Source organism: Squalius cephalus (genome assembly GCF_949319135.1).
Source record: "Squalius cephalus genome assembly, chromosome: 10".
Classification (NCBI taxonomy): Eukaryota; Metazoa; Chordata; class Actinopteri; order Cypriniformes; family Leuciscidae; genus Squalius; species Squalius cephalus.
This window is the reverse complement of record NC_137131.1, coordinates 13,579,500-13,591,721: the sequence shown is the minus strand read 5'-3', so window position 1 is coordinate 13,591,721 and position 12,222 is coordinate 13,579,500. Positions and strand designations below refer to the sequence as shown.

The following is a 12,222-nucleotide window of genomic DNA, read 5'->3' as shown; positions in this document are numbered from 1 at the left end:
ATAAACCCTGTGCTGGAAAGTCTGATGCAATGTCACATTCTCACTCACTTTTTCTGGTCGAGAAACATACCTGTTAAAAACAGACATTCACTTTGTTTTGAGTAGGTTTTACATGCATCTATATTTTGTAAAATAATCTTAGCAGTGTCCAATCATGCAACCTGCAGTACAGTATCCATTGTGTATCATTTGATGTATAAATTAAACAGCTAAATTCATCTACCAATTCAAGAAAAAAAGCACTGCACATTGCTATAAAAATAAGTCTTTGCAAAATAAATAGTTTGATCATAAAATGGTTTGATTGTGATTAGCGTTCTGCCCACGTTCCTTCAATTTATTGTACACTAATTTCACAGTTTCCTCCACCCTGGCAGGAAGTAAGATGAAGATGATAAAGAGATCAAGAGTCTTCATTTTGGTTTTAAGTTGCAGCAGCCGGCTGTATGTTCACAGGCCGTTCTTCACAAGTTCATGGACGCCTTTCTCATCAATGACCAGAGTGGACTGGAAAGCTTGCCCGTTCACAAGATGCTCCAATCCCTATGGAATCAAGAGAGACTATTAATTCCTAATTTTTTTTAAATAGAAAGTGGAGTATATGGCTTAGAATGTATTTTTTTCCCCTTGCACCAAAACCATATATCAGGTACAGTAACTGTGGGATTATTATTCTTACCTCACCACCATAGGACACAAGAGGAGAGATCTCACATTTGATTGGCAGGTCTGTTCCATCCTTCAGGCTGTGATAGGCAGAGCACCAAAATGGGTTATAGATTTTTATTTGTATTAATGACTATGCTAGATAAAGCATTAATCATGTCATATAAAATGATTTTAGAAAAATCAAACACTTCATATCAATTGAAAATAAAAAAAAACTTAGATTAGACTTAACCTTCTTAAATAAAATATAAAAATCCCATTACAAATGATTCACCCATTTAAACGTCCACAATCACTTTATGCAAAATGCAACCATTTTAATGCATTTAAATATTCATAATTCAAAATTCAAGAAAACTTGATTATAAGCACCTACACCAGATTATTTGTTATATTGATGAGCAGCCTTGTTCTGTTCAGCATGCCTGATGCCCATTTCCCAACATGCATATTATTCTGCCTGTTAGTAGCTGCTTTTCGGGTCAGAGCCAGTTAAAAGATGCCAACCTTTACTATGGCCGGTCTGGGATTGGACATCTTCTCCCACTGAGCTCTAACAGCTACACGGAATCTACTAAGAGCGAAGCCCCATCACCATGCATTACATACGACAGTGAGAATAGTTACTTCTGGCTGACTTCAGGAGTGACTGTCCCTGCTGGTCCATGTCTAGAAATGTTACACAGGAAATATAGTGTGGTTACACTATAACTGAAGATAAATGGGAGTTAAACTGAACACAGGTGGGAAGGAAATGTTTGAAACATAAAAGGGTGGACTGGAGACAATCTAGGTTAAAGTAAAATATAAAAATAATCCAAAGGCCTGCATCCATATGGATAAGAGCTGTGTGAGGATTCCTCAGAAATTCTCATTTTGTGTTACATGGGGGAAAAAAATGACACCATAGAGTTTAAAAAACAACACCAAAGTGGGTAAATACTGAGAGAATTATCATTCCTGAGTGTTTGTCTCACCTGGGTATAGCAGGTATGCGGGTTCCATTCTCATCAACGAAATGCCCTCCTGCATTTAAGATCCAGCGGTGATGCAAGGACATGAGAGCGTGACGGGCTGTAGTGGGGTTGTCCTTCCCATCCTGACTGTCTGCATTCTTCAACGGAGAAAACTCATCTTCTCTTAGAACTTCATATACCATAAAATTTCTGTCATACACACAAAAAAAACTTTCAATAAGTTATAACTAATTGAACATGCCCGAAGCAATACATATAAGGTCAAATAATTTTTTTTTTTTTTTTTTTAAAGATAGACAATTTCCAATCATTTATAGCTTTCACGTGACGTCACACCCTTACAGTAACGCCCACCTGGAGGGACTCCTCCATAGAGTGGTGCAGGGATGACGTCAAAACCTGGAAGACTAATTCGCCACTGGTTCCCTTGAGATTTTCCTATGGGATTTTATAAAGGGGTTTTTCAGTTTATGAGTAAAATAAAGCAAGTGGTAAACATAACTTGGTGATACTTTTTGTTCTACAACAAACTTCACACACTCACACTCACACTCACACTCCAAACTGTCTAATCTATTTACTTATTAGAAACATACATTTAAAAAAATAAACATAACTGCTTCAAAATGAACATTTTTGGTATGGGTGTGTGTAATTTATGTTGTAGAACAAACCTTTAAAGTATCATTTTAGTTAAGTTTAGTTTAAGTTTATTTTAGTTTAAGTTTAGTTTAAGTTTATCACTAACAGGCTTTCTTTTTCTCATAAATTAAAAAAAAAAACATCATAAATCCCCACAGGAAAATCTCGAGGGTACCAGTGGCAAATTAGACTTCCGGGTTTTGACGTCATCCCTGAACCACTTTTTTTTAAAAGGTTAGTTAAGAAACATACATAATTTGAAAGCGTTTGATATTTTTATTTTATTTTGACAATTTTAAGCCAGTTCACTAAATATAATTTTAACTTCTTTAGCATGCCAAAAAGATGCTATAAAAAAAAAGCTTTAATTATAGTCTTTAAGAGAATTTGGAGGCTCTCTGGACCTTCATATCTCATAATAGTGCGAGCCAGAGCAGGGGTGTCGTTAAAAAGAGTTGTTTTGACATTTTGATAGCTACTTTTGTGTTTCAAAGGGTACAGGAAAAAACTGCACTGTCTACAATGTGCATATTGTGTAAAACTTGTAGAATCTATTTGAACTCAGTCAGTTCACTGGAACGTGGGTAAATGAGGACCATTCCAGTCAACAGCACACATACTGAAAACAGGAATGAACAAAAAGTCCTGACACTAACTTGGCAAACTGGAATATGTCGAAGACAAATTTTTCCATCTTAATCCCATTGGGTTTGTCAGGTTTGATTAGCTGCCCTTGTGTGTTCACGTAGGGAATTTTCTTCTGTGCCACATGATGCTGCAACTGTGGCTCGTGAGTCCTAAAAGAAAGATAGACAGGTATAAAGACAGAGGGATGGACGGGCAGACAGTAACAGACATGTGAAGCATGTTCTTTCAGTTAAAATTTCATAAAAATGACAATAAGAGAACACGTCTGGCAAAGTCATCTGTGTTTAAAATACCAGACACTCAAAAACTGCAGATGTTCCTCTCCTGACTTTACCTCATTCTCTGTGCACATTAAAGTCAGATCCATCCTGTCTAGTATTTACAAGATGGCAAAGCTCATTGGAAATAGCTAATAGAAATAGCTATATTGTTTAATATGTTACGGAGATCATTGCCTAGCGACAAAATATCATCAAATGCTGAAAAAAAAGCTGAGATTCACAGATGAATAAAAAAAAAAAAAAAAAAAAAATTATTATATATATATATATATATATATATATATATATATATATATATATATATATATATATATATATATATATATATATATATAAATTCATTAAATTACAGTGACATTAATAGCGGACTCATATAATTAATGAGGTACTCTCTGAGGATTGACTAACCTCACAATCTCTTTGAGGAATGTGAGGGTGAAGAAGTGATTCGCTATGTTGCCAGCATTGAACATAAGTCGACCATCGGTGCTTCGCTTCTCTGCCGTTGCCAAGGTAATCTCGCTGTACTCCACTACTTGATAGAGCCCATCCACCTTACAGACCACGCCCACCGCCTCTGTTGGATTGGTCTTCTCCACAACCTGCCAATCAGAAGTAGATGCATGCGTGACTTCAGCACAACATTGAGGCATTTCAAAATGTCAATGTATTCAATACTTTCCTGTACATGCAATACCTGCAACATTAGTTTGCCTTCAAAATCACTTAGGTCATGTTCCTTTTTTTTTTTCCATTTAGATCATCTAGCGCTCACTTAAAGTGAATCTTTAGAAACACTAACACTTTAATAACACTAACAATTGAATTACTGTTGAATGCAATATAAATGCACATCCAGTTTTATAATGTTTTGGTGCTTACATTTTTAGTGTTTTTAAAATTTTATAGAACTAAAATAAATAGTGCACAATTTTATTATCAGCCATTTATCGGCAATAACATGAATATCTAAAGAACCTACACTAATGTTCAAAAGTTTGGCGTCAGGAAGATTTTCCTTTTTAAAATACTTTCATTCATCAAGGATGTAATAAATTGAACAAAGGTGGCAGTAAAGAATTTTACATTGTAACAAAAAAAAAAAAAAAAAATTATATATATATTTAAAATAAATGCTGCTCTTTTGAACTTTCTATAAATCTAAGAATTCTGACCTAAAGTATGATGGTTTTTACAAAAACATTAAACGGCTCAACTTATTTTTAAATGTGATAATAAATAGAAATGTTACTTGAAGACCAAATCTGCATATGAGAATGATTTCTGAAGAATTATCATTATCGGCAGTAACACAAGTGTAAATATATATACATTTAAATGAATTTAAATTGAAAAGACACATTTATCAACACTGAAATGTCAAGTACTAAACTAGCTGCAGTGTTTGAACAGCCCACACACTCTAGTGTGCTGTGTTTGCCTGAGGTCTGTGTTAAATTACAGCAGAGGCAAAAGCAGAAAACCCTTTCCATTCATCCGAGTAACAAATTACAAACTTCTCAGTTGATGAAGGGTTAGCATTGAGGAGAGGCTTCGAGCTAAAGCCACTTTAAGTGCATGCTTCAGAAATTATGAGGGGTGGGTGGGTCCAGATTTTCTTACCATCGTCCCCCTGTCACGCAGGAACCGTTTAATTACTAACAGCTTCAGAAAGCTCAGTATTCAAAACCAGCTGTTGAGTATTTATGTCTGAACCAAATATCACATGCAAATACTTTCATGAATCACATTTCGAACGCCAATGATTCAGTTTGAGACGGAATCAAAGGCAGCTTAAAGCATTTTGTTCACACTGTGAAAAACAAAACCGATTCTTCACTTTCAAATAACAACCAATACAAACATCCAAATTAAGAGAAAACAGAGAAAAATAATCAAAGTCAGAGCAGAATAAATACAGCAAGAATACGATAAAGGAACATTTGTTCAGACGTAACAAAACAAGCACTTCCAGAATTCTATGGTCATTACATGACTAACTGCTCACACAAGTAAAACATGGTGAGTTTCATTCTTGTGTTAATGCATACTCTTCAGGAACACACCTACTGTCAAGTGTCAATCATTTCATATTGGATATCTGAGTTGAATGATTGTTACAAACATATTTATTTCCTGATAATTTAAATGGGAAGTGTACAAAAAAAAAAAAGTTAACACTTAAACATGTATGATAAAAATCAGCTTAGCAATTTGGTGTTCATTGCATCATAATAACCACTACAATACGTCAAAGACTGTGAGGTTACACTGAGAATAATGGCTAAATTAATTGGTATCCTGCATCACCAGGCTGGTTATATAAGAGTTTTAAAGGCAATTAAGCTCCTGACTGGAGACCATTTAAAATGTCCAGAATAACCACTGTTCCCTGTAAAAGTATTTTCCCCTTCTTGCTGTTGTGTACGCAGACTGCAAAAGCACATGTGGACGTGTTACCTGAAACTACATTCTAAGGAACCACACTTCATTGCTATAGGATGTGCGGCTAAGCCCAGGGTCCCATCAAAACATTCCTAACGTATAAACATTAAACAAATAGGTTAACAATTAGATGAGAATAGTTTGGTACTTAAAATGTCTCTAAAAAAGAAATTGAGAATATATCAGTATTGAATAAAATTCTTATTTCGTCTTTCAAAACCATATAAACCATGCAAATTCATTCCAATGTGTAAAAAAATTAAATAAATAAAAAACTTACTGTTAAAAGGTTTAGGGCCAGTAAGATTTTTTTTGTGGATTATTTATTTTATTCAAAATATGGTAAAAACAGTCATTTTACAATTTACAAGTTACAATGACAGTTTTCTATTTTAATATCTAATTTTTTATAATGGTAAAGCTGCATTTTCAGCAATACCACTCCAGTCTTCAGTATCACATGATCCTTCAGAAACGATTCTAACATGCTGATTTGGTGCTCAAGAAACAGTTGTGTTGCATTTGTGTTGCACAGTGATACTTTTTTTTTTTCTTTGATGAACAGAAAGTTTAAAAGAACAGCATTTGTTTGAAATAGATATATTTTATAATATTATAAATATTTTTACAGTCACTTTTGATCAATTTAATGTGTCCTTGCTGAATAAAAGTATTCATTTTAATCAATTGTACAGACCCCAAACTATTGAATGGTAGTGTAAATTCCTGTACATCCTGTTTTTTTTTTAGCAGCTGCTCCATCTAGTGGACTAGCAAAATATGTTCTGTTTTTAAATATGTGGCACTTTTACATTCCATAAAATAAAAAAAAATAAAAAAATAAAAACATTAGAAAGTAATCATATTAAGGAATAATAGACCAAAAATACAGATAAAAAAAGTGCACAAACTTAATGATAATACACCAAGTAAACATTCGTAATAGAAATGTATTTGCATGTTTTCTGCATTATGCATAGAAGAGGAAATTCATTTAAGGGCAGGGCTAGGTATGTTAAAGACTGACCTTTGCACCACAGTCTGCGCCTTTAAGTGTACAGAAGCCAATGAAAGCAGGGTCGGCCACTTTCACAAGAATGTTGTCTACGCAGTAGACGTGGATGTAGGAGATTCCTCTCGTCTCCATGTCCTTCACAATGTTCTGAGTCCCCAGAGCTCTGTACAGACCCCCGTTTCCATCTGAATATGTAGATTCAGAGAAAACATACAAGTGCTGAATATTCACAGTAGTTCTAACTATTCTTGGTAAGCTAACTGTAAGGCTAGTTAACCTGAAGTTCCTTCGGGAAATTTCGAATAGGTTTTTAGAAAAGTGTTTTTTTGATTTATGAGCAAAATAAGGTCTGTGGTTAAGATTACTTAAAGAGACTTTGACGTTTTGTTCGACAACATGCTGTAAACTATTTACAACGTCAAAGAACGTATGTGAATAAAAAAAAAAGTAGTTGTCAATAAGAGTTGCTAATCTTGTTTTTAAAAACTCACCTGGTGCCATTGCCAGTTTGCCTTTTCCCTCTAGAATAATTTTCCCATTAAAGTCTACAGCGGGAAGCATGCCTTGCTGAAAGAAAAACACATTCTCTTCCTTCAGGCCGAAGTAGTTGTGTCGTTTGAAGAAGTTTTTGGTCATGTCCATTGTTCTGCCACTTGTCATAATGTACCTGATGTATCAAAACATTAACCATGTCATTTGCTTAAAGTATAAATACACTACTGTCCAAAAGTTTGTTTTTGAAAGAAGTCTCTTATGCTCACCAAGGCTGCATTTCTTTGATCAAAAATAAACCAGAACAGTAAAAACTGTAATACTGCAAAATAATTACAAATGAGCTTTTCAATTTTAAAGTGCCCATATTATGCAAAAACACTGAATTTACTGTTCATAGACAATGTGCAGTGTTTCCAGTGACATCCAAAGAACGCAAACGTAAGAACTAGGGATGGGCATTTTTCAAAAATATTGCATTTGAATATTCGGGCTCATAAAATTTGAATATTCGAATATTCATTTATTTAAATGACGTTTAACGAAAAAGCCTTTATTTTTAAGTTACATTTTTTTTTTTTTTTTTTGTCACCATTTCTGAAGAAGCTTACGATTAGGCAATATACACAACAAGGTGAATAATCAACAATCAATGGGCGCAACATTACAGGGTTGCTCAACAAAAGTGGCTCAACGTACAGTGGCTAAATTAAAGTCTTACAGGGTTGGAACAACATGAGGGACGGGTGAGAAATTACTGACAGAATTTTCATTTTTGGGTGAACTAACCCTTTAAAAGCAGCGGTAACTCCGCTTCTAAGGGTACGTTTACACGACAACGATGTACTAAAATGGGAAAGTTTTTCCATCGCAGTTCTCACGTACAGACGACACCATTGTCAAAATGATTCCTGTTCACATGGATCTGCGGAAACGGCTAAAAACGCCGTATTATGCCACTGCCAGTAGTCGGTGATTGTAAACTTTGCTGTAAAGAAACACTACGCGCCTATTGACTGAACACGCAACACACGTGCATGACATCACAGTTTTCACAAATTCGCGTTTTTGTAGTTTAAACGGAGACGACCAAAAAAAAAAAAAAAAAAATTGTTGTGTAAAACGCATAAAAAGCTTTATGTTTTTAGTTGAAAACAGTGTCACATAAACAGCCCCTATGTTAAATGTTAATTTAACCAGGGTTAAAAGCGGTAAAGTATGACGATCACCTGAGGTTACGCGCAGTGTGAAAAGCCCTCATGAAAGGTAACATTCATAAAAGGGGGCACTTTAATATATTTAAAATGTTATTTATTCATGTGATGGCAAAGCTGAAAATTCAGCAGCCATTACTCCAGTATTCAGTGTCACATGATCCTTCACAAATCATTTTAATATTAATATGTTTGAACAATTGAAAATTGTTGTGCTGTTAATTTTTTTGTAGAAACCATGAGATTTTTGTTCATGATATTTTGATGAAAAGAATGAACAGCATTTATTTGAAAGACATTTTTTGTAAAAATGTAGAAGTTTTTACATCACCATACACACCTGCCAAATGTTCTATATATTGTAATTATGATCACAGCTTGTAATGCATTAGATGATGCAAGCTAATTGCATGATTTTTATTTTCTTGAACTGTACATTTCTGAAATGTGGATATTACTAGGACACAGTCACCTCTGATAACAGATTACTCTAAATCGTAATGTAGAAACACACATTTTCTGTAAAGCTGCTTTGAAACGATATGTATTGTGAAAAGCGCTATACAAATAAATGCGAATTGAATAGTAAAAAAATGCAAAAAAATTAAGTTCAAACTGGAGATAAAAAAAAAAAGCAAACATTTCAGAGACATAGTTCTTAGCACCTAATTAATCTGGGAGAGCATGGTGAGTTAACTGATTGTAAAAACAAATCTATGACCTTGTGTTTTTTTTTTTTTTTTTTTTTTTTTTTTTTAAGTATGATGGGATTAGAATTTTTTTGGATATGGTACATTTTGGATACTAAAATAATTGTAACACTACGGCGTTCTTTAAAGTGTGTTGGCATAAGACTATGGTGATCATACAGTGATATAGTTTTATAATCTGTCTTTAAATAATGAGTTAAAGTTAGAGCTGATCATTAGGGCATCATGTGTATGTGTTGTGTCAGAGGTCAATTCTGTTGGGAAGAGACTGGCTCTAAAATTATTTTTCTCGTGAAGTCTGGCCTAAGTTCCTCAGGATGACATGCTGGTTTCATGTCAGCCCAATTTCACACTGACCAAGCCATGCACTGACATTCACAGAGGGGAGGTCACTTCATTACGGTAAAATCAGGGAAACTTCCTCAAGATCAAAACAAGCCTACTAATCCAAGTAATTAGATTCAACAATGGTTAACTCAAATTCCTTTCCAGAGAGATTGAAAATGACAGATTTTTTTATTATCCACTGCTTTTACTGTAAGTGCACTGTAACTGAATGAGCTTTAATTGTGTTTAATGATCCTCTTACCATGGAATGCAGCACTTCCTTGAGTGCTGTTTTTCAGCGAGCTGTTCCAGTCTTTGGATGCGTTCTGCCTGGATCTGAAAGAGGGTTTTGTGGGAAGGGAGGCCAACGTCATACATGCCTTTTGGATATGATACACCCAACCGTGTCCCTTGACCTCCAGCCAGCAGAAGAACCGCCACTTTGTTCTCTGATATACAGCGCAGGCCTGCGTGGAATGAAGGGAGGTTCGGTCACTTTAGCAAATAAGTGTTAATAGTAGGCTATGTCATACTATTCAAGGTATAAACAAAAATAGGTCATTGTTGCCATTACATGAGTCCTTAATGTAAAATATAAGGCATTAATTAATTTTACAAAAATAAAAATATCCAAACTAAGCAGAGAATAGTGATGGAGGTTGTATAAAATATCTGGCTTAAGCAACAGTTTGCTTTTCAATAATTGCAGATAACAGGGGCGATTATCCTAGACTTTTATGAGGCCCACTTTATCTTACATAAATTACTTGTATGCTTGATGTTACTTTACCCACACACAGCCTTGAACATGATCAAATGTAACTTTCATGTGACTTATTAAAAACAAAATGATTGAATTAAATGAATAATAAAAAAAAATGAATGGGACAAAGACAGAAGGAACAAAGAAGGTTTTGGGTCCCATACAATGTGGTCGGATTAAAGATGATGTGATTCTGAATGAGCTCAACATGACTTCAGCAAAGAAATCACGTCAGATCTAACCAGAACCAGATGTTTTCAACCCCTTTTTGAGCATCCTCCCAAAAATGGAGTACAGGGACAAAACAATGTTTATTCAAATCTGAAACTTATTGTTCCCGATTGGCTTGACACTGGAGAGAAATCGTCTATCTCTCAGGGGTCATGATTTCTTAGGGGTCCAATTTGGCATTGAAGATATTGCATCATGCATTGTGTTTTGTTGTGCAATATTTCTAAGCAACATTTGTTTCTGCTCAACAAAGACTAACAAAAATTCGATTTTGTAAATGGCCTCCTTTATAAAAGGTCTTTGGTCTCTTAGCCTCTGTTTTACTCAGATTTGGGGCATTTGTCACCTGGCCAGGCTGGAAAACCAACTAGTTGACCTGCTAAACCCCAGTTTGGCCAGGTTGAGAGAGCAGTTAAACCCACGTAAACCAGCAAAGGACCTCAGGGACCTTAAATGTTTGAGATGAAGTCCTGTGAAACATTACAATATCTGAACTCACCCTCTTCTTCCCATTCTTTAAGACTTTCATGATCACGTGTTACACTCCCCAAATGTTCCCGGGGCACCGGTTCCATCCTGGTGTCCACTTTCTCCTGGGAGCTCTGCCCAGATGTCTTCATGGCAGTTTTAAAGAAGCTATTGATCTCCATGAAGTTCATGCTCTCCAGATCGGCACTAATCTCAGCTTGATCCTCAGGGTTCAGCTGATCCCAAAACTGGAGGACATGAGACTGCCCGGCTTCAGCGAGTCTCTCCACCAGTTTGCTGATGTCCATGGTCTCTCCGTTAGATCTGGACGAGTCAGTGGTGGAACAGAGGCAGAAGAAAAGTGACACTGATTATCTAAGGATCTCTAGAACTCCTGGCAGATCCACCCATTTTATCACACTCATAAATTGATAACCACTCTGTGTACGTGCTCAATCAAATAAACTCAAGGTAGGCCAAGTCTAAGGTCAGGTGTGATACCTTTACTCAAAGATCAACATAATTTTTAATGGGAAGGGACACAACATAGACCAAGTTTGATAGATAAACAAGTTTGATTAAAGATTGATTAAAGATTCCTGATTTAAGAACACACCTGCTCCAAAAATTCCTATTCCAATTTTTTGCTTAAGGTCTCAACATTTGTCATAGCCATTTATAAAAAGAAACATATAGTATTCAGATGTAATAGCCTGTAAGAATTACCCATATCTGGCCCATTTGTGCCCTCAAATACAAATCGATAGACTGGTAAAGTAGTGTTTGATAAAGAGTTGCGAGGAATGCCACTGTCGCGTGGACCGCCCCGTTGACAACAGTTAAGCTCTCTGCAGAGCCAGGCCTTGCGAAATGTTTTATGACGGTAAATTTAACAACATCATAATATTCTTACCTTTGGAGCAGCTGCTGATCATTCAATACTTTCCTCTCACTTCTGTAGTGGGACTAAAGACACGGATACATCTCCTGAGAGCTCCGCCTTCCTTCACTACCCGAGTTAGATCCTCCTCCGATATCCGTCAGACTGACGTGGCAGGACACACACCGTGTGACGGAACCACCAATGAAACGCGTCAAATGAAACGCGCTACTTTCCCCTCTCTATGCAGCCCTTGAATAGACAGGCGAGTTGTCATTCATATCATCGTAGCCAATAGTGAGGCAGAGATCAGGTCAAGGGCGGGACTTACAGCGCGGATTTTTTGTTTTTTTGTTAGTCTTTATTCATTTAATCGATTCATATATTTGCCCAAAGTTCCAAATGTAATAATGAATTAACCTACGTTTTTGATTAGATTTGTCATTTTGAAGGCACATTG

The 12,222-nt window shown here is 35.7% G+C and overlaps 1 protein-coding gene across 2 annotated transcripts; it reads right to left on the bottom strand.

Annotated features, from left to right (window-relative positions):
- uap1 (UDP-N-acetylglucosamine pyrophosphorylase 1) lies at window positions 1-11,958 on the bottom strand. 2 transcript variants are annotated; one of them, XM_079884805.1, is made up of 11 exons: window positions 11,796-11,958; window positions 10,914-11,206; window positions 9,683-9,887; window positions 7,169-7,344; window positions 6,690-6,862; window positions 3,626-3,819; window positions 2,945-3,085; window positions 1,647-1,835; window positions 1,297-1,338; window positions 680-746; window positions 1-543 (listed from the first exon to the last, which is right to left on the bottom strand). In XM_079884805.1, the coding sequence occupies exons 2-11, from the start codon at window positions 11,188-11,190 to the stop codon at window positions 451-453; spliced, it is 1,557 nt and encodes a 518-aa protein (XP_079740931.1). In that variant the 5' UTR covers window positions 11,191-11,206; window positions 11,796-11,958; the 3' UTR covers window positions 1-450. The 2 variants fall into 2 exon arrangements, with proteins under 2 accessions (XP_079740931.1, XP_079740932.1); XM_079884806.1 differs by lacking the exon at window positions 1,297-1,338.
- Between the last annotated feature and the right edge of the window lie 264 nt (window positions 11,959-12,222).